This window comes from Ranitomeya variabilis, chromosome 2, assembly GCF_051348905.1.
Source record: "Ranitomeya variabilis isolate aRanVar5 chromosome 2, aRanVar5.hap1, whole genome shotgun sequence".
In the NCBI taxonomy this organism is placed as follows: Eukaryota; Metazoa; Chordata; class Amphibia; order Anura; family Dendrobatidae; genus Ranitomeya; species Ranitomeya variabilis.
This window is the reverse complement of record NC_135233.1, coordinates 840,182,348-840,205,226: the sequence shown is the minus strand read 5'-3', so window position 1 is coordinate 840,205,226 and position 22,879 is coordinate 840,182,348. Positions and strand designations below refer to the sequence as shown.

The 22,879-nt window shown below is 44.2% G+C and overlaps 2 protein-coding genes across 3 annotated transcripts in view; one reads left to right on the top strand and one right to left on the bottom strand.

Annotated features, from left to right (window-relative positions):
• ALG3 (ALG3 alpha-1,3- mannosyltransferase) overlaps window positions 1-1,557 on the bottom strand; it is a 68,506-nt gene extending 66,949 nt beyond the window's left edge. The window contains exons 1-2 of one of the 2 annotated variants that reach the window (XM_077290124.1): window positions 1,236-1,557; window positions 204-303 (exon numbers count right to left, since the gene is read on the bottom strand). In XM_077290124.1, the coding sequence (XP_077146239.1) occupies window positions 204-303; window positions 1,236-1,428 (293 nt within the window). In that variant the 5' untranslated portion in view covers window positions 1,429-1,557. The remainder of the gene's footprint in view (window positions 1-203; window positions 304-1,235) is intronic. The other variant, XM_077290125.1, reaches the window with a different exon arrangement.
• On the top strand, window positions 1,499-22,643 carry EEF1AKMT4 (EEF1A lysine methyltransferase 4). The gene is made up of 3 exons (XM_077290126.1): window positions 1,499-1,758; window positions 10,299-10,582; window positions 21,500-22,643. Exons 1-3 carry the CDS (start codon window positions 1,602-1,604, stop codon window positions 21,785-21,787), a joined length of 729 nt encoding a protein of 242 aa, XP_077146241.1. The 5' UTR covers window positions 1,499-1,601; the 3' UTR covers window positions 21,788-22,643.
• The last annotated feature ends 236 nt before the right edge of the window (window positions 22,644-22,879 follow it).

Sequence of the window (22,879 nt, the reverse complement as noted above, 5' to 3'; positions counted from 1 at the left end):
ATCCGACCCCTCTGTGGTTTCTTCCCTAGTGATCCTATGTGGTGTAGTGAGTTCTGGAGATAAGTGGCCCCAGAGGAGGTCACAGCTACCTACCCCCTGGCATATTTATGGAGGATCTGGGCCAGATCGCAGACTATGAGTCTATTCCCAGTATAACTGGATCTATACATCCACGATGCCCCAACAGGCCCCAGTATACTCACACCAGCGGCCCGGTGTCCCCTTGTAGCTTAGTGTAGTCGTAGGTCCCGTTCAGCACACCCTCCACCTCGTCCATGTAGGCTCTCCAGTCTATTTCTGTGTCTGCGAAAAGAGGGCAGACAGTAACTCTATGGAACACACCGCGCCCCAGCAGGTCACACCGCAGGAGCCAGCATAGGGGCCGTGTATCAGCAAATGGAATGGGGATCACGCCCCAGCAGTTCACACCCTAGCAGGCGGCATGGGGGGTTGTGCCCCAGCAGATCATACCCCAGCAGGTGACATGGCGGGCTGTACCCCAGCAGGTGGCACGGGGGGCTGTGCCCCAGCAGATGATACCCCAGCAGGTGGCACAGGGGGCTGTACCGCAGCAGGTGGCACGGGGGGCTGTGCCCCAGCAGATGATACCCCAGCAGGTGGCACAGGGGGCTGTACCCCAGCAGATCATACCCCAGCAGGTGGCACAGGGGGCTGTACCCCAGCAGATGATTCCCCAGCAGGTGGCACGAGGGCTGTACCCCAGCAGGTGGCACGAGGGCTGTACCCCAGCAGGTGGCACGAGGGCTGTACCCCAGCAGGTGGCACGAGGGCTGTACCCCAGCAGGTGGCACGAGGGCTGTACCCCAGCAGGTGGCACGAGGGCTGTACCCCAGCAGGTGGCACGAGGGCTGTACCCCAGCAGGTGGCACGAGGGCTGTACCCCAGCAGGTGGCACAAGGGCTGTACCCCAGCAGGTGGCACGAGGGCTGTACCCCAGCAGGTGGCACGAGGGCTGTACCCCAGCAGGTGGCACGAGGGCTGTACCCCAGCAGATGATTCCCCAGCAGGTGGCACGAGGGCTGTACCCAAGATCATACCCCAGCAGGTGGTACGGGGGGCTGTGCCCAGCAGATGATACCCCAGCAGGTGGCACGGGGGGCTGTGCCCAGCAGATGATACCCCAGCAGGTGGTACGGGGGGCTGTGCCCAGCAGATCACACCCCAGCAGGTGGCACGGGGGGCTGTAGCCCAGCAGATCGCAGGATCACACTCACATGGGACTCTCTGGATGACCCAGTGTGTGACCACCAGCTCGGCCAGGCACAGGCACACTCCCAGCAGCGCAGTGTACCGGGGATCGATCAGAAGCTGGAACTTGTTGTCCCATCCCCAGCGCAGACTGTCCATGAGGCTGGAGCGCCCCCCTGCAGGAGCCCCTCTCCTCCGGGCAGTAACAGCCGGAGCCATCGGAGCAAGTGTGACAGCTGCACCGGACCAGCCGGAAACAGGAAGCGGCAGTGCGAGGCTACATCCAGACAGGACACGTGGATCTAGTAAGAGACTGTGAGCGGCGCCGCTGATAGGCTGCACACAAGCCCCGCCCCCGGCGATGACGTCACTCGGCTCAGAGCTCCGTCCACATGTCGGGCAGGTACAGGGAGTTGGAGTACTGGGACTCCCGGTATGAGGAGGAGGAGCGGCTCCTCACCGGGGGACATGAGTGGTTTGGGGCGTACGGTGACTTTGCGCACCTGGTGAGGAGAGAGCTGCGGCCCCGGACTACAGGACTTGTGCTCGGTATCCACGCTTACTACTAGTCTACACCAATCCCTATCCTCTGCATTCAGCCGAGGGTCATTCCTGTTTTATTTCCGCAGTAGGAACCCCAACGATCCGGAGATCAGGGCTACAGCTCCGTCCTGAGTGCAACTGCGCATGCTCCGACTCTGCTCCACTCATTAGTGTCTATGAGACCGTGCAGTGCTGAGGTAGTTCCAGTAGTCCCATAGACAATGACTGGAGCAGAAGCCGAGCGTGTGCAGAGCCCATTACTTGGGATCTCTGGTGGTCCCAGTGCTCAACGTGCCAGATATCTGTACATTATCCCTACTGAATAGATGGAGGATAACTTGATTTTTGGGAATACCAATTTGAAGGGGTTTTCCATTATAAGAAAGGAGAGTGGGGTGATTGGGCAGTTGGGGTACGATGCTGGTACAGAATGGGGGGTTACATGTCACCCGCTCTTGTCATGTTATGAATTGCGGCCATATTGTATGTCAGAGTGCTGCGTTTGGATAAGAGAATGAGGGTGCCGCTCTCTGTAATGGCCGGCCTAGGGAACCTGTCAGGCTGCCCAAACCACGGGCAGTGGGAATCCGGCCCTGAGGCAGCCAAGTGTGGTTTTCTCTGAAAAGCTGTGTTGTTTCCCAAACCATAGATGGAACATCCGTCCGGGGACCATAAGTGGAGACGAGACCAGTCCCGGCTGTGCCCCCCGGCCAGCTACTCCCTGCCCCACTACAATTGATTGACAGGGCTCTTGCCAAGTACACACACGGGAGAGACTTGTCAATCACCTGAAGCGGCGCAGTCAAAATCTTTGGGTGGGCTTCAAACTATACTTTCTTCTTGTGATTTTGGGTAAGATCCCAGTAAAGAGTACTTATGTAAATCAGAAGAACTCTACACAAAAGTTTTGGTGTTTTTTTTAGCAAAATGTTCAGATTGGCTTAAAGGGTTTGTCCACACTTTGGACAATCTCCCTAGTAAAAAAAACACTTGGGTCAGGTGCCCATGATCAGGAATTGGCAGCACTTTGGATGCAGTGCATGTTTGCTGTGTCCAAAGTGCTGCTGTCTGTTGAACGCAGGTGATTCCTCTGTGTTCACTGAACCTGTGCGGATTCACCGCGTCCAATACATTCTATGGGTGAATTTTCTCTTGCGGAGACTAGCATCTCTGCAAGATAAATTGACATGCTGCAGTCTGGAGAGACATGCGCCACATGACTGTCTCCGTGGGTGATCTGCGGCGTCTGTGGAAGCATAGTGTCAAAAAAACCGTCGCATCCAAACATAAATCAGGTCTGAACGTGTGCTTCATTGTGGAAGCATAGTGGACATGGGATTTCTTGAAATCCCATCCACTATGTTGTAACATCTGGCCGCTGTGGGTTTGACGCTACATAAGTACACAGCGTTCAATCCGCAGCAATTACTGATCATGTGCACATACAGTACAGACCAAAAGTTTGGCCACACCTTCTCATTTAAAGATTTTTCTGTATTTTCATGACTATGAAAATTGTAAATTCTCACTGAAGGCATCAAAACTATGAATTAACACATGTGGAATTATATACTTAACAAAAAAGTGTGAAACAACTGAAAATATGTCTTATATTCTAGGTTCTTCAAAGTAGCCACCTTTTGCTTTGATGTCTGCTTTGCACACTCTTGGCATTCTCTTGATGAGCTTCAAGAGGTAGTCACCGGAAATGGTCCTCCAACAATCTTGAAGGAGTTCCCAGAGATGCTTAGCACTTGTTGGCCCTTTTGCCTTCACTCTGCGGTCCAGCTCACCCCAGACCATCTCTAGTTTGTTCAGGTCTGGTGACTGTGGAGGCCAGGTCATCTGGCGTAGCACCCCATCACTCTCCTTCTTGGTCAAATAGCCCTTACACAGCCTGGAGGTGTGTTTGGGGTCATTGTCCTGTTGAAAAATAAATGGTGGTCCAACTAAACGCAAACCAGATGGAATAGCATGCCGCTGCAAGATGCTGTGGAAGCCATGCTGGTTCAGTATGCCTTCAATTTTGAATAAATCCCCAACAGTGTCACCAGCAAAGCACCCCCACACCATCACACCTCCTCCTCCATGCTTCACGGTGGGAACCAGGCATGTAGAGTCCATCCGTTCACCTTTTCTGCATCTCACAAAGACACGGTGGTTGGAACCAAAGATCTCAAATTTGGACTCATCAGACCAAAGCACAGATTTCCACTGGTCTAATGTCCATTCCTTGTGTTCTTTAGCCCAAACAAGTCTCTTCTGCTTGTTGCCTGTCATTAGCAGTGGTTTCCTAGCAGTTATTTTACCATGAAGGCCTGCTGCACAAAGTCTCCTCTTAACAGTTGTTCACAAACCCAAAGATTATAGGCCTAACCAAGGGCACTTCCAATAATATTACTCCTATAGACCAAAACAGAAGCAAATGCCAATTAAAGATAGAAATTATATATTTTATTACACATAAACATAGACAAAAACGGAGAAATGCAATACAAAACAGCTGCTACTACAGAGCCATGCCCTCCATGCAAAAGTGCCTATACAGCCTTTTCATAATAATAAATAGCTACCAAGAATGATAATGTGATAATATATAGTGCACATCAGGCACGAAATGCACCTGGACTAATAAATATCTATCTCGAAATAACAGGTGCATATATAGAGATATATCACAAAAGTCTGTATGCCAAAATACAAAATAAAAAATGACACAAAATATAATCAATAGCCTAGTGCTGCATAATATACAGACAGATGTTATTATTACTCATTGGACGCTGAAGTAAAAAGTATTGACCCATAGGGGGCAGCGCAAGCCCAGGATAAGGTACAAATAAAGTGCCTAGTGACAAAGATTATATTTCATATGTAGCCCATATTTATAATATAAAGTGCAACTAAGTAAAGGTATAAGGGCTATTTCTTCAGAAAAATATCATCCATAAAAGACAACGCTATCCTCATTAAGGGCCAAAAGGTAAAGTGACATAATGATGTTAGCAATAAAGCATAGTGCAGCTATAAGTAAATACAACAAGGCTCAGGGAGAGAGACAATACATGACCTGTGTAAATCCCCAACAGTGTCACCAGCAAAGCACCATCACACCTCCTCCTCCATGCTTCACAGTGGGAACCAGGCATGTAGAGTCCATCCGTTCACCTTTTCTGTTTCGCACAAAGACACAGTGGTTGGAACCAAAGATCTCAAATTTGGACTCATCAGACCAAAGCACAGATTTCCACTGGTCTACTGTCCATTCCTTGTGTTCTTTAGCCCAAACAAGTCTCTTCTGCTTGTTGCCTGTCCTTAGCAGTGGTTCCTAGCAGCTATTTTATCATGAAGGCCTGCTGCACAAAGTCTCCTCTTAGCAGTTGTTGTAGAGATGTGTCTGCTGCTAGAACTCTGTGTGGCATTGACCTGGTCTCTAATCTGAGCTGCTGTTAACCTGCGATTTCTGAGGCTGGTGACTCGGATAAACATCCTCAGAAGCAGAGGTGACTCTTGGTCTTCCTTTCCTGGGGCAGTCCTCATGTGAGCCAGTTTCTTTGTAGTGCTTGATGGTTTTTGCCACTGCACTTGGGGACACTTTAAAGGTTTTACCAATTTTTCTGACTGACTGAACTTCATTTCTTTAAGTAATGATGGCCACTCGTTTTTCTTTACTTAGCTGCTTTTTTCTTGCCATAATACAAATAGGACTATCAGCTGTGTATCCACCAGCCTTCTGCACAACACAACTGATGGTCCCAACCCCATTTATAAGGCAAGAAATCCCACTTATTAAACCTGACAGGGCACACCTGTGAAGTGAAAGCCTTTCCCGGTGACTACCTCTTGAAGCTCATCAAGAGAATGCCAAGAGTGTGCAAAGCAGTCATCAAAGCAAAAGGTGGCTACTTTGAAGAACCTAGAGTATAAGACATAATTTCAGTTGTTTCACACTTTTTTGTTAAGTATATAATTCCACGTGTTAATTCATAGTTTTGATGCCTTCAGTGTGAATGTACAATTCTTATAGTCATGAAAATACAGAAAAGTCTTTAAATGAGAAGGTGTGTCCAAACGTTTGGGCTGTACTTTGTATATAACATATATATATTATAAATTCTATTTGTAGTGTATGTATGTGTAGCAGTATTGCTGACTTTCTATGAGTGCCGCCCACCGGGTTAATAGCCGTTGGTGGATCGCGATTCCACCCGTGGATGTTCTGGGCACATGTCAGCAGTTCAAAACAGCTGACATGTGTCGGGAAAGATGTGGGCTTGGCGTCGGAGCCCACATCAAAGGGAGGGAGTCCGACATCGGCGTACTATTACACCCGATGTCGGAAAGGGGTTAATGTACACGGTGATCATCTGCCTATACGGTTTCTACATATTTCACTACGTTTTGTCACTTGGACCATATATTTTTTTTTTCTATGGCAGCTGCTACCACCTGTCAGTACTAACGGTGCCGATGTGTCCGTGCTCTCAAAATAGCGCATGTGCACAGTTGTTTTCTTTTTCCATGGCTCATGTATAGCGGCCATTCAAGTGCTGTCTAGGAGGATATTCAGCGGTTTGTGCCATGAGAAACATTGAGTCACACTCCTAAAAATAGTAGAAGGGTCAATGACCTTCCCACCACCTCAGGAAATAAAATGTACACTGCGAGGTCTTCTCCAGAATGTATACACGTGTCTGCAAATGGTTTTGATTCTTATCCCAAGTCATGTGGCAAGGCTCATGAAAGTGTACAGCAAAGTAGTAGATGTCGACCATTGCACTAATAGACTAGTCTTAGGCTATGTGCACACGTAGGGAATGGGGTGCAGAATTTTCTGCACAAAATCCACATCTCCTGGCAGAATCCGCAGCTGCGGATTTGCCGCGGTTTTTATGTGGATTTGCCGCGGGATTGATGCAGATTTTCTGCAGTTTTTCCCACTGCATATTTCTATTATGGAAGGGTGCAGAAACGCTGCAGATCCGCACAAAAGAAGTGACATGCACTTATTTTAAATCCGCAGCATTTCCACACTAATTTTTCCGCACCATCTGTACAGCTTTTTTTTTTTTTTACATTGCTTTACATTGTACTGTAAATCACAGTGTGGATCTGCAGCGTTTCTGCACGGAAAAATCCGCTGCGGATCCGCACTAAATCCGCATCGTGTGCACACAGCCTTAGGCTGCCGTCACACTAGCAGTATTTGGTCAGTATTTTACATCAGAGTATTTGTAAGCCAAAACCAGGAGTGGGTGATAAATGCAGAAGTGGTGCATATGTTTCTATTATACTTTTTCTCTCTTTGTTCTACTCCTGGTTTTGGCTTACAAATACTGATGTAAAATACTGACCAAATACTGCTAGTGTGACGGCAGCCTTATACTGGATGCTGCTCAAGAACCAATACTAAAGGTAGAAAGGAAAAAATTGGTGAAAAAATCTGATAGTTGTGAACTGCTCCTAAATGTTGCTGAAGCAATAATACATCCAACCATATAACAACCACGGGTTAAAACCAGTAGGAAATACAATTGGAAGCAATACAAACCTCAAAGATAACGAACAATGTAACAGGGGGAACGTTTAATGAGAAATAATTAAGAAAAAGTGTGCTGAGTAAATATAATAAATAAAATAAATCAATACACCAGCCTGATAAAAGAAAACCAACAGGTGACTTACAACTGCGACGTAGTATCCAATTTTTTTTCTTTTTGTTTCCTTCTGCTCGATTTTTGCAACCTGATGGATGAGCAATCTTTAGGTAGATCAATCTTGTACAGGCCTAGATAGGTCCACCAGGCTTCTGTTTCAGATCTGGGCTTTTAGTTGAGATGAATCTGTGCTGCACCTTATGTACATGCTCAGTAGTGAGGCAGTGCTGTGGAGTTGTAGTTGAGATGAATCTGTGCTGCACCTTATGTACATGCTCAGTAGTGAGGCAGTGCTGTGGAGTTGTAGTTGAGATGAATCTGTGCTGCACTTTACATACATGCTCAGTAGTGAGGCAGTGCTGTGGAGTTGTAGTTGAGATGAATCTGTGCTGCACCTCATATACATGCTCAGTAGTGAGTAGACTGACCATGCATGCATGCATTTGGGGGGGGGGGGAATGTGAGCCATGCATTCGGGGGGGGGGGGATATGAGCCATGCATTCAGGGGGGGGGGGGAATATGAGCCATTCATTCAGGGGGGGGGGGGGTTATATGAGCCATGCATACAGGGGAGGGGGGAGTATGAGCCATGCATACAGAGGGGGGGGGAATATGAGCCATGCATACAGGGGGGAGGAATATGAGCCATGCATACAGGGGGGAGGAATATGAGCCATGCATACAGGGGGGAATATGAGCCATGCATACAGGAGGGGGGGGAATATGAGCCATGCATACAGGGGGGGGGAATATGAGCCATGCATACAGGGGGGAGGAATATGAGCCATGCATACAGGGGGGAGGAATATGAGCCATGCATACAGGGGGGGGGAATTATGAGCCATGCATACAGGGGGGGGGAATTATGAGCCATGCATACACGGGGGGGGGGGGGAGTATGAGCCATGCATATAGAGGGGGGGAATTATGAGCCATGCATACGGGGGGGGGATATGAGCCATGTATATGGGATGGGAGGGAGATGAGCCATGCATACAGGAGGGGGGGTCATTATACAGTATTGAGCATCATGTGGGATCATTATACAGTATGGAGAACTGTTTGTGGCCATTATACAGTATTGAGCATCATGTGTGGTCGTTATACAGTATGGAGCATCATGTGTGGCCATTATACAGTATGGAGCATCATGTGCGGTGATTATACAATATGGAGCATCATGTATGGTCATTATACAATATGGAGCATCCTGTGCGGTCATTATACAATATGGAGCATCATGTGCAGTCATTATACAGTATGGAGCATTATGTGCGGTCATTATACAGTATGGTGCGATCATTATACAGTATTGAGCATCATATGTGGTCATTATACAATATGGAGCATCATGTGCGGTCATTATACAATATGGAGCATCATGTGCAGTCATTATACAGTATGGAGCATCATGTGCGGTCTTTATACAGCATGGTGCGGTCATTATACAGTATGGAGCATCATGTGGGATCATTATACAGTATGGAGAACTGTGTGTGGCCATTATACAGTATTGAGCATCATGTGTGGTCGTTATACAGTATGGAGCATCATGTGTGGCCATTATACAATATGGAGCATCATGTACAGTCATTGTACAGTATGGAGCATCATGTGTGGCCATTATACATATGGAGCATCACGTGCGGTCATTATACAGTATGGAGCATCATGTGCGGTCATTATACAGTATGGAGCATCATGCGCGGTCATTATACAATATGGAGCATCATGTGCGGCCATTATACAGTATAGAGCATCATGCGCAGTCATTATACAGTATTGAGCATCATGTGTGGCCATTATACAGTATTGAGCATCATGTGTGGCCCTTATACAGTATGGAGCATCATGTGTGGTCATCATACAGTATGGAGCATCATGTGTGGCCATTATACAGTATGGAGCACTGTGTGGCCATATTTTTTTGTTTAATTATTGTATATGAAACAGTGTGATCAGCAGTGCTAAATGGGTGTGGTTGGGACGTGGATATGGGTGTGACTAATTATGAATGGGTGTGGTCAGAGGCGTGGCCTAGAATTTGCCGCGACGCGCGTTGCGCTCCGCAAACTTTGTCCCTCTTTCCCATCTTCAAAAGTTGGGAGGTATGGCAGCACCTTATGTACATGCTCAGTAGTGAGGCAGGGCTGTGGAGGTGTAGTTGAGATGAATCTGTGCTGCACCTTATGTACATGCTCAGTAGTGAGGCAGTGCTGTGGAGTTGTAGTTGAGATGAATCTGTGCTGCACTTTATGTACATGCTCAGTAGTGAGGCAGTGCTGGGGAGTTGTAGTTGAGATGAGTCTGTGCTGCACTTTATGTACATGCTCAGTAGTGAGGCAGTGCTGTGGACTCAGAGGTTTGGGTTACCGACTCCACAGCACTGGTTGTTGGATGGTATTTTGGTGCCCCAAAGTAGTGGAGAGAACAATGCTGCCGGATTAGAAGATCTGTATAACTGTAGGGCGTGTGCGTGCAGGTGTGATGCAGTTGACCAGGGAGCCTCAGCCAGTGGCGCCTGTGGAGATGGATGCAAGGCAGTGAACAGTGTGAAGTCAGTCTTTGAGGTAAGGAGGCTGAAGAGGTCCGCGTTTCAGAAGACACGGTTTCCTTTGTCAGAGGGGACTGTAGACGCGCTATAAATCCCTCAGCATTTCCCGGTAATTAGTATACTGCGCGTATTTATAGCACTGGAATAGCGCGTCTGCTGGCCCCTATGACAAAGGAAACTGTTTTTTCCTGAAACATGTAAGGAAGTAAGTGCAAACCTCTTCAGCCTCCGTCTGTATGCTTTTCGTCTGACTAGTAGAAAGTTAGAATTGACTCCTAAATTCCACAGTGATGTGTCCATTGTAACAATTCTTTTATTTTTTGTCGTCCTGTAGGCTGTGGTACAAGTTCACTGAGTGCCGAGCTGTACAATGAAGGCGTGAGACCACTTGTCAGTATTGATTACTCCCCAGTTTGTATCAAAGAGATGGCACAGAGAAATGCCAAGGTACCAGACATGAGCTGGATGGTCATGGATGCCCGGCACCTTCACTTTCCTGATGGAACATTTGATCTGATTATTGAAAAAGGAACTCTGGATGCCATGATGGTGGATGAGAAAGATCCATGGAGAGTTACCCAGGGCACCATTACTCTGGTGGATCAAGTGCTAAGCGAGGTAAGATATCTGATCAGATTAAGGCGGGTTTCACACGCTGCAGAGCTGGTAGGCAGTCGCAGTGCAGGGGCAGTGGTAACGGAACACTCAATGTGAAGTGATTGGTGGCTGTTATACTGCACCACCCCGATGACTGCAAGTGACTGGCCGCAGGGAGAATATAACTTCATTTTCTTCTTGTAGCAACTGCTCCAATAACACAGGAAAACATAGTGAAATTCTATTTACCTGCAGATTAACAGTATATCTGCTTTTAAATAGCATTTTTGGAGGTGTTCGATTCCCTTTGCGCAATCAAGTGGGGCACAAGAAAATTAATTGACAAAGTGTATTTGGTTAAATAAATAAATTATGCCTCAACATTACATGTAACAGGTTTTTTTCCACCTAATCTGAGAGCAGCATAATGTAGCAACATAGACTCTTATTCCTACGATGTATCACTTGTTGGGCTGCTTGATGTAGTTTTAATAAAATTACTGACTTATCAGCTAGAGATTATGATTAGAGAACTAGTAAACCTGTTGCCATGTAATCCTAAATATTCATGAGCTCTGTATAATCCCACCACTGACTGCTAGCTTTCTGCCTATGCACAGTGTACATAGAAAGCTGTCAGTCAGTGAGCGTGGGTTATACTGAACTCAGCATTCAGAAAACTGGTAGATCTGCAGTACATGAAACAGCGATAGGTTAAGATCTATGGTCCAGACACAGATTTGCTTGAGAATCTGCCTCCAGAGTTTATTTTAACTGAAAGACTGTGTTACCAATGTGAAAGATGTAATGACTGACAGTCTGTTCTCCTGATCTTACTGGTGAACTGTGTGATAGCGCAGTACAGCAGAAGTGAACTGTCTCATAACAAACACTTTTTTGTAGTAGTTGTCCTCACTGTGATGTTAGAACTGCTGCTGAGCTGTGCCTGATTGCCCCTTGTCTCATTACAAGCACATTTGCAGTTGTTCTCTCACGGTGTTGTCAGCTCCGCTGTGCTGTCCCCCATCCACCACTCTAGCGGCCTGTGAGATGGAAGCTGAAGAATTGTGAGAGGACAACTGCTGCTGCAAATGTTTGTAATGAGACCAAGCTCGCCTGTGCTGTACTGTGAGATTGTCATTAGGTTATGGCTCAAACCAGTGATGCCCCCTTTTACTTATAAGAAGCACTGGAGGCAGATTCTCAATGAGATCAGAGTCCGGCCCATACTTATTCACAGCTCATTTACATATTCCAGAGAAATCCACTTTTTTCTTATAAGACATCAGATCGCATATATCAAGGTATGATTTTATTCAGCTTGCTATGATCTGCATACCCATTCAGACAGCTTAGGAGGGTTCATCCTACTGATAGATTCCCTTTTTAAGTATATAGTAGTAGAAAGATGCTTTGAATAAGAGAGCATCCGTAAAAGCGCTCCAAAGCTCTGATGTATATGAATTGTTACTGCATACTGGATATAGAATACATTGTATAACTTTGAGATACTTGGCACATATTTGATCAAATGCTGTGAGTCTGTCTGCCAGCAACCTCTCCAGGTGGGACCCGACACTATCAGACTTGCTACTCCTAGGTCTACGACTACACATCTAGTGAGCAACAATACACGAAATTGAAGCGTAAACTCACATAGAGAGGAGTAAAAGTAGAAATACACTTTATTATACAAAATATACATAAAAACTGTGCAAAGTTAATATATGACAATCAAAATATGTTTCACACAACCAGAGCAAATTTGAATCCAGAACAGGGGGACACCCACAAAAATGTGTAGCACCACAGAACCATCATGAGTATATAAATGGCTGGTCCAGGCTCAATACAACCAATAAAAAGAAGAACTAAAGTGCCAGTGCATCAAAAGTCATAATGGTTGTTTGTCTACTCACTAGTCAAATATAAACACAAATTACCAGTAGTCACAGGTCAGTAAAAATCAACCAGCAAGAGAGCCTCTACATGTCTAATCTAGTGAGCAAGAATGATCCAGGTATTAGGCACACAATTACGGTAGAAACCGTTTTGGACAGATGGGAGGAGTGCAGGACCAAAATATTTGTGCTGTCTCCTCCCCTGCATGCACAATGCAATAATCAGGACTGATCAGCACATCCTGCAGGTTGCTGTGACTGTAATACAGTAGTATACAAGCAAACATATTCAACAGCACTCTGACCATGCCCACGGCTTTGTGAAACCTTTGTACAACCGCAGCGTAGGAGTACAGTTTAAGGCTGTTATTTTCAAAAAATACTGCTTTTTCTTAAAATTGCATAAAGAACCATGCACCATGAATTCATTGTGTGAACACTACTTTAAAGGGTTGTCCCCTTTCAGAATATAAATATACAAATACATTTTATTAAAAAAAAAAAAAAAAAAAAAACACCCCTTTGTTTTACTTGGTCTCCTAGGTTATAATGCATTGTACGTCACTACTGCCTTGGTCACCGTTATATAGCTGCAGTGGTGATGTTGCGTCGACATTGCTGCAGCCTATCGGTGAGCTCAGCAGCTCTGCCCCTCTAAATGGTGCAAGTTGCTCAGAACCCATGAGATCACTGCCCTGATGTGACTTCACCATGGTAGCCAACTAACTGAGACTGGGGCAGTGGCAGAGACAGGGCAGATTTTTTTTTTTTTTTTTTTTTTTTTCAATCATCTGTACATATCAGTAAAAGTTTTCTGAAATTGGACAACCCCTTTAAAGGATCCTCACATGTCTGTACCAGAAAACCTCACATGTGCAAGTGCTTCTCACTAAACTAGAATATCATCAAAAAGTTAATTTACTTCAGTTCTTCAATTCAAAAAGTGAAGCTCATATATTATGCAGAGTGATCTATTTCAAGTGTTTTTCTGTTAATGTTGATGATTATGGCTTACAGCCAATGAAAACCCAAGTCACTATCTCAGTAAATTAGAATACTTTATAACAGAGGTGTCAAACTGCATTCCTCGAGGGCCGCCAACAGGTCATGTTTTCAGGATTTCCTTGTATTGCACAGGTGATAATGTAATCACCTGCACAGAATGATTCCAGCACCTTGTGGAATGCTAAGGAAATCCTGAAAACATGACCTGTTGGCGGCCCTCGAGGAATGCAGTTTGACACCTCTACTTTATAATACCAGCTTGAAAAATGATTTTCAAATCCGAAATGTTGGCCTACTGAAATGTATGTTCAGTAAATGCTCTCAATACTTGTTTGGGGCTCCTTGTGCATCAATTCCTGCATCAATGTGGCGAGGCATGGAGGCGATCAGTCTGTGGCACTGCTGAGATGTTATGGAAACCCAGGTTGCTTTAATAGCAGCCTTCAGCTCGTTTGCATTGTTGGATCTGGTGTGTCTCATCTTCCTCTGGACAATAGTCTATAGATTCTCTATGGGGTTAAGGTCAGGCGAGCTTGCTGGCTAGTCAAGCACAGTGATACTGTTGTTTGTAAACCAGGTATTGGTACTTTTGGCAGTGTGGACAGGTGACAAGTCCTGCTGGAGAATGAAATTTCCATCTCCCAAAAAGCTTGTCGGCAGAGGGAAGCATGAAGTGCTCTAAAATTTCCTGGTAGACGGCTGCGCTGACTTTGGTCTTGATAAAACACAGTGGACCTACACCAGCAGATGACATGGCTCCCCAAACCATCACTGATTGTGGAAACTTCACACTAGACCTCAAGCAGCTTGGATTGTGTGCCTCTCCACTCTTCCTCCAGAGTCTGGGACCTTGATTTCCAAATGAAATGCAAAATTTACTTTCATCTGAAAACACCTTGGACCACTGAGCAACAGTCCAGTTCTTTTTCTCCTTGGCCCAGGTAAGACGCTTCTGGCATTCTCTATTGGTCATGAGTGGCTTGACACAAGGAATGCGACACTTGTAGCCCATATCCTGGATACGTCTGTGTGTGGTGGCTCTTGAAGCAATGACCCAGCAGCAGTCCACTCCTTGGGAATCTCCCCCAAATTTTTGATTGGCCTTTTCTTAACAATCCTTTCAAGGCTGCGGTTATCCCGGTTGCTTGTGCACCTTTTTCTACCACACTTTTTCCTTCCACTCAACTTTCCATTAATATGCTTGGATACAGCACTCTGTGAACAGCCAGCTTCTTTAGCAATGACCTTTTGTGGCTTACCCTCCTTGTGGAGTGTGTCAGTGACTGCCTTCTGGACATCTGTCAATTCAGCAGTCTTCCCCATGATTGTGGAGCCTACTGAAACAGACTAAGGGACCTTTTTTAAACGCTTAGGAAGCCTTTGCAGGTGTTTTTTGTTAATTAGTCTAATTTACTGAGATAATGACTTTTGGGTCTTAATCATAGTTGATGATTATGACTCAATAAGTCATAATCATCAACTATAACAGAAATAAACACTTGAAACAGAAAACTCTGTTTGTAATGACTCTATATAATGAGTTTCACTTTTTGTATTGAAGAACTGAAATTAACTTTTTCACAATATTCTAACTTACTGAGAAGCAACTGTATATACAGATGTTGTCTTGCCTAGAACTTCCAAGAGTTGCATGGTACAGCATGAAACATTCGCAGTTGCATTGAATCGCAGTAAAACCCAACATAGAGTGCTGTAGGTTAAATACCAGGCATCATGTTCTGTTTTACTGCATTGTGCAAGTGGGATTTATTCATACCAGTAGCAGCACATCTGCACACTGCAGTAGACTAGAACGGCAACCAAAATGCACTAGATAATGGTGAGATTGAAAGTTCTCCATGCTTCTCTTTATTTATCTTCTAGAGATCTGGTTATGCCAGACTGTAAATAGTAATCATCTTTTTAATGTGGTTTTTTTTTTTTTCCATAAATCAATAAGTACTCGTTGTGAAAATAAGAAACGTTGTACTATAACTTATTAGAGCCTTCTCCTTCTTTATCCTCTTTGATAATTCTCACAATTCTGAATTCATGGGTAAATTCTGTCTTCATTGAATACGCCACTTCCCATTAGTTAGGTCTGAGATGACAGTTAGTGCTTATAAAGTTCTATGGATACCTGTAACTGTCGTTTCAGGAGAACTTGCAGCGGAATGTCTGCCTCTATCCCCTCCTATATGAGCTCCATCTGTCATCCCCTATCTCAGTAATGTGAAAATCTTTCTTCACTGAAGACCAATTTTGCCCATGGATTGAGTGTGTGAGATCAATCCAGAATGTGAAAGAAGAAAACATGATTATATTTCAAACGTTAATTATTTTCATGTATCCTATTGATTTATGAAATAAAAAAATTAAAATGATGGGTAATCTACATCCCTTGTCCTTGTAGTTTGTGTTTGGCTGTAACGCCTTCTGTTGTGCACTAGGTGGTGCTGTGCTTGTGTGCCAGTCCTATACTAGTCGTCACGTGTTGCAGTGCCAGATCTCACTTCTTGCTTTGTATTATTGCCGTTTAGATTCTCATATTTTTTTTTTTCCCTCAATCTACATTGGAAAAAACCCTGCATAACATGGCTCAAGGGCCACGGCAAGTATCATGGGCTGCTTATTAGCTGTATTGACTACATTACACTTTTGTTCCCATTTTTCTGCATGCAGCCTGAAGGACAGCCATGTGTAGTGGCACACAGGTGATGTTTTATATTGTCTGCGTCTTGAAAAGTCAAGTTTTATTAAAGATATATATACTTGTTGTTTTAGTTTGCAAATAAATCTGTTTAGTCATGAAATAACGTAACCTTTATATAAACTACTCTTAAAGGGAACCTATCACAAGGAAAATGCCGTCCAATCTGCATGCACCTTGATATTGAGCAGGGTACATGTATACACAGTTTTGTGAGAAGATTTGGTAATAATCTGTGTTTTCATCATGTAATCCTCTGCTATTTTTGGGTCCAGTGGGCGGTCCATCAGTGACTGACAGCTATCTCTGTATGTATTCTTATACAAAGGAAGCTGTCAGTCACTGATAGGACCACCCACTGGACCCAAAACCTCAAAAATAGCAGAGGATTACATGATGAAAACAGATTATTACTGAATCTTTTCTCATAAAACTGTATATCCTTCTACTCCGCCCCCCTGCTCTATAACATGCCGCAGATTGGACAGCATTTACCTGGTGACAGGTTCCCTTTAATGCATCCGGTTACATATTGCATTTGCAATGGATGTGTGTATTCTTACACAATTTAGCTCCTTTTCCTGCTTGTCTATGTTGGCAATTATAATATATGAAGCTGAAAGAGCACCTGTCGGCACATGTTTACATATGAAGGCCGTGGCTCGATCTGTGACCTCTTGTTTGCCAATAGAAATAACTTGCACGCTGGATCTTTATTTAAAAAAAAAAAAGTGTAAATCAGGCATGAAGGGCACTTGTCATTTCTGTAAGAGCGCTTTATCCTGATGCACGGATATGGCCCTAGTGCTCTGCTAGGCTGATTTGCTTATGGTTTCTATGATGGAGTTCTCATGATTTTCACAATGATCTGTGCAAAAAAAAAAAAGAATAATTTTGATAGGAGGACAAGTGCTTACAAAGCCATACCATGACTTCATAAATAAAACCTGCTGACAGATTTTTTTTATTTAAAAAAAAAAAAAAAAAAAAAGATTTTCAATCTGGCTACTTCCCATCCGAAAATCAAAGAAACACACGTGAGAGGACAGGAGAAAATGGCTAGACTGTTGTAAGCAGCATGTATAGCTATGATTTGGAGGTGTACAAGACCACCCCAGGGGGCAGAAGGCTGCCGGGGGTGCAACTGGACAGTATTGAAACCAATGCATCATGTTATAGAGCACAGCTTCTCCTACTGTGCGGGACAGTGAGGTTACCGCAGGCTACTGTACAGCAGTCACTAAATATCAGCAGCCAACAAATCTGCATTGTTTGTGTGATGCAATGATGTCACTATGGACCGAAATCTCTGAAGAACTACATCATATGCCACACATTTCACTTGCCAATATCTCATACAGTGGCATGTAAAAGTTTGGGCACCCCTTGTCAAAATGACTGTTATTGTGGACAAGTTAAGCAAGTTGAAGATGAAATGATCTTTAAAAGGGATAAAGTTAAAGGGAACCTGTCACCCCGTTTTTTCCGTATGAGATAAAGATACCGTTAAATAGGGCCTGAGCTGTGCATTACAATAGTGTATTTTGTGGACCCTGATTCCCCACCTATGCTGCCAAAATACCTTACCAAAGTAGCCATTTTCGCCTGTCAATCAGGCTGGTCTGGTCGGATGGGCGTGGTGACATCGCTGTTTCTTCCCCCAGATCTTGCTTAGTTTTCCGTTGGTGGCGTAGTGGTTTGCGCATGCCCAAGTGCCGAATCCACTGCAGAGTTGTGAGGAAAAAGAGCGCGATCTGTGCTATTCCCCTGGTGATCGGTGGGGGCGGCCATCTTCCTGTGGCCGCGCGTGCGCAGATGGAGCGCTCTGCTGCCCGGGGCTTCAGGAAAATGGCCGCGGGATGCCGCGCGTGCGCAGATGGAGATCGCGGCAGCCATTTTCCTGAAGCAGAGTTTGCATCTTGGCACAGTGGATTCGGCACTTGGGCATGCGCAAACCATTACGCCACCAACGGAAAAATAAGCAAGATCTGGGGGAAGAAACAGCGATGTCACCACGCCCATCCAACCAGACCAGCCTGATTGACAGGTGAAAACGGCTACTTTGGTAACGTATTTCGGCAGCATAGGTGGGGAATCGGGGTCCACAAAATACACTATTGTAACGCACAGCTCAGGCCCTATTTAACGGTATTTTTATCTCGTACGGAAAAAAACTGGGTGACAGGTTCCCTTTAAAGATGACACATTTCCTTTGTATTTTATGAAGAAAAAAAAATACAAATATATAATATTTTCAAAAAGGGAAAATGGGCCGATGCAAAAATTTGGGCACCCTGCATGGTTAGTACCTAGTAGCACCACCTTTTTGCAAGTATCACAACTTGTAAGTAGAGCTGAGCGAATATCTTCGGCTCCCTCCTTATTCGGCAAGCTGTAGCACTTACCGAATAAGCTGCACAGGGAACCCGGCTTTCTGGATTGCACCGGACGATCAGCTGTTTGGTGCCGCAGCTGCATGTGTCACGGCGGTGTCACACTTACAACACATGCATGGAGAGCCCACAGTACAGGCTAATTAACTTTGACCAAGGTTGCAGATCTTATCTGAACACACATCCCCACGGGTGCCCAAACTTTTGCATCTGCCCATTTTCCTTTTTAATTATATATATATATATATATATATATATATATATATATATATATATATATATATATATATATATATATAATCTCAAGGAAAAAAAAAAGGGAACAGCACAGAAATACTTATCTTCGGTTGCAGGGCCCCTAGATAACCAGTCCATCGATCATCCAAGTTTCATGAACGTTCAAAAAAGAGGCAGCACTCCATTATTCCAATGTGAAAACATACAGGGTTTAATTTACCCACATGTTCAGGCAACGTTTCAGCTCACAATGAGCCTTTCTCAAGCATATATATAAAATTTTTTTTTTTATTTTTTTTTTTAAATTGTGCCTAAAATGCAAAGGAAATGTGTCATTTTTAGTAACTTTAGACCTTTTAGAGATCATTTAACAGCAATTGTGCCCAAGCTGTTACATGCCGCTGTAGGTGTAACTAATTTAGATAGCTCTCTTGTGTGTCATGATATCTCCATTGTAGTTTGTGCGCCAATGTTAAAACCGGTGAGATGCAAAGATTGTGTGGGAGGAGGCTCTATGGCTTATTACACTGATAATTATGTACATTTATAACACCTCCTCCATTCTCTTCTTTTGCTTCGAGTAGACATGATATATGTTAAAAGAAAGAGCTTTCTTTCTTTTCTTTTTTTTCCTTCCATTTTTAAAGGGGAAAAAATCTGAAAATTGCCTATTGTTTAAATCAGGTTTTTGCATATAGTTAAAAAAAAAGCCTTTTCTTATATCATAATCTTTGTTAGAGGGGAAAAAAAGTCTTTCAATTGTTATAGTGGCCACTGAGTCCTTTCTGTAAGACTTTTCAGCATGATTACAATGACAGGTAACATCTCTATACTAAGCTGATAATATAGAATCCACGAGTCGCAGTAGGCGATGTCACGGCTGACCCTGCTTCCCCTCCTTTCAGGGTATGTTTCCACGTTCAGAACTTGCTGCGGATTGGATGCAGTGTCCAGATGTTACAGCATAGTGGATAGGAGTTTATGAAAACCCATCTCCACTATGCGTTCAAAGACGCAGGTGGCAAACCTGCGTTTCTGCACATGCGGCGCGTCTTTATAGACCGCAGCATGTCTATTTATCTTGCGGAGACACTCCGTCTCCGCAAGATAAATAGCACCGTCCTATGAATAGGATGTTGTGATTGCGCATGGTTCAGTGAACACATGTGGGATCACCGCGCGTACAACAGGGGGCGCCGTTTTGGACGGAGCGGGTATCTGCTGCATCCAAAGCGCTGCCTTTACGGAACGTGGAAACATACCCTTACAGTGACTCTTGCTCACACTCATTGGATGCTTCAATGCAAAAGATAGTGTGTTCACTGTGGCTATGTACATGTGGTGTTTCCTGAAACTACAGGATATTTGTGTAAAGAAAAAAAAAAAGCCCCAGTATGTAAATTGCACTCTGTTTTTTTATATTTTTAATACAGATTGTGTGATTAAAAAAAATCCCCCCCCCAAAAAAAAAAAAAAAAAAATTAATACATTTAATCCAAAAACCTGATTTAAAAAATAGGACATATCATATTTTCCTTTTAAAGAGACTGTAAGCAGTATTGACCCTGCAAAACTCCTGACAGTGGTAGACTGGCCAGTGATGGTGTGGATACATACCTTTGTGTAGGGTTTTACCCATAGTATTATTGAGTGCACTGCTGTGCCAAATGCCATCTGGCCGGTCCCGAAGTCTAAACTCCTGTGCAGTAAGCGCTCCTCACCCCTACTCAAAAGCTACAGCTGTTACTAAAAGCCCATTTAGTTGTGCCAATCAGCTAACGAGTGTTCAGCTACTGGCCCTTGTAAACTTGTCCAACACCTGACCAATCTTTGTTCTCTACAGCACGTTGCCCCATGGTAATAGTAAAGGTGTTGCTGATGACATGGCTCTGTGTGGGGGAGAGACTGAACTTTTTGACGGTTCTGTTCCCATCATTTTTCGCTTTCCCGTGTAACCAGGCCAATAAAGGGCTTGTATTGTATATATGGTCTAATTAACCCTTACAGAGGGGAGAGCCGAGGGCACGTCTGGGGAGCACCCACATAGCACGTCTCCTCGAGGTGCATATCAGATTAACTCTTCACTTTCTCGTTCATGCTGCTGCTGAAACTCCACACAAAGGTTAATTAAACATCTTTCCAGGCCTCCTATCTTGCTGAGTCAGCGGTTTTGCAGGGTCTAAAGTGCTGGGACTCTCTTTAAGCTCGCCGCCACTGCCTTGGGTGCGTGATATCGATGACCTTTAACCTTTTTTTTAGTTTGGTGAAAGGTGCAGTTCTTGATACTAAACAAATCTGTGGCTCTGTTAGTTTCCATGGAGACGAAGGCAATATTGAATGTTGTCATGGAAACAAAGCTGCCTCTAGGCTTTTTTTAATTTGGGCAGACACATGCTTCTTTGCCTCCTTGTGAAAATACACGTTTTATGAGATTCCGGATCTCGCATCCCTAATCCCTTGACAAATCAGTGCTCTGAACTGGCTGCGTCTTGTCTCCCAAGTTCTCCTTAAGTGGCCGGCCTCGCCATTAAGGATCCCGCTCCTGAAAACTTTGTGCTCCTCTAAGAAACTTAGCAGAAAGTGTCCTGTTACAATCGGTTGTGTTTTCTTGAGTTGTTGATGCACGTGCTCCATTCATCATTGCTCTCCATGCAGCTTCTCTCCTTCTGACCTCTGTGTTTCCATTGTACAGGTGAGTCGGGTCCTCGCCCCCAATGGCTGCTTCATGTCCATCACCTTCTCCCCGCCACATTTCCGCTCTCGTCACTATGCACAGCCTCAGTACGGCTGGTCTGTGTCGTGTGACTCCTACGGCAGAGACTTTCATTACTTCTTCTATGCCATGCACAAAGGCGGACAATTGACCTCTTCGGACCTTGAGAGAGGACGGAGTCTTCATAAGTCGCATGTGGATCTGGAGCAAATGCCAACTCTTCTAGAATGTGATGATGAGGACTTTCTTACTAACATCCAAATATGACTGAAGAAGAAGAATGGGAGGTGCGATGTAGGAACATTAACAAGGAGTAATGGTTTATATATGATAACATGAGCCAAACCCCCAATGCTTATAGGCAAGTACAGGCGCTCGTGCCCACTTGGCATTCTAGATTTATAAGCCTTGTTTTAAGTTGAGGGGACTATTCTGCAAATCCAGACACCATTTATAGATGAGACTGCTACTGTTTCAGTAAAGGAAACCTTTTCATTCCCTTTTTATAACTTTTTGAATTCCTGGGGTAGGAAAATGTCCCAATGCAGAGACAACAGTCCAGCAGATTGTCCTGCTCGTTTTCTGTAATTCCCATAGAAGTGAATGGTAGTTAAGCAAACTGACTAGAACAGGAAATGTGCAGGTTATGACATTACTATGTGCATTGTCAGTGTGTGAGCTCTCCCACGACTGTGATATTAGGGTGTGCTCTGTACTGTGACATCACTGAGCTTATTCTACCATTCTGACTCCTGTGAGCTAATGTTCATGTTGGAATATCATTGTGAGCACTATTCCTGTGATGTGGCATTACTGTGTGCAGTAGACTACATTCTTACAGCCGTGTGTCCCAGTACAGACTGCAATGTACCCTCTGATCACTCTTGACTTTGTCAGATACCCATGGCCCTTCCCAGCTATGCTAACATATATATTTTTATATATATAATTTTTATTAAATTCTACTTTGTTAAAGATGTTCGTTTTTGTTTGTTTTGTTTTTTTAAAGTGAACTGTAAAAAAGAAGAAACCTGCCAAGCCTTCATTGTTCCTTATTTCTTCTTGACAACACCAAAAATAGTTGTTTTTTATTCTTTCACATAATAAAAAATGTTTTTTGAAAGTCTTTTGTTTCTGTATCCCAAGAGACATAATTGTAATTTCTCCTGACACCCTCTGTAGCGGCGCCATGGGAGGCTGATTCAGCTCTATAATGATAGCAGTTAACACAGAGGTTAAATTGCTCCTTCTCACCTTCATCCCACACATTTCATTAAAAACCTGAAAACTGAAATGTCATTGTTTCCAAATGGAGTCTGTAAGCTCCACCATTCCATTATTAGGATGAGATTTTGACTC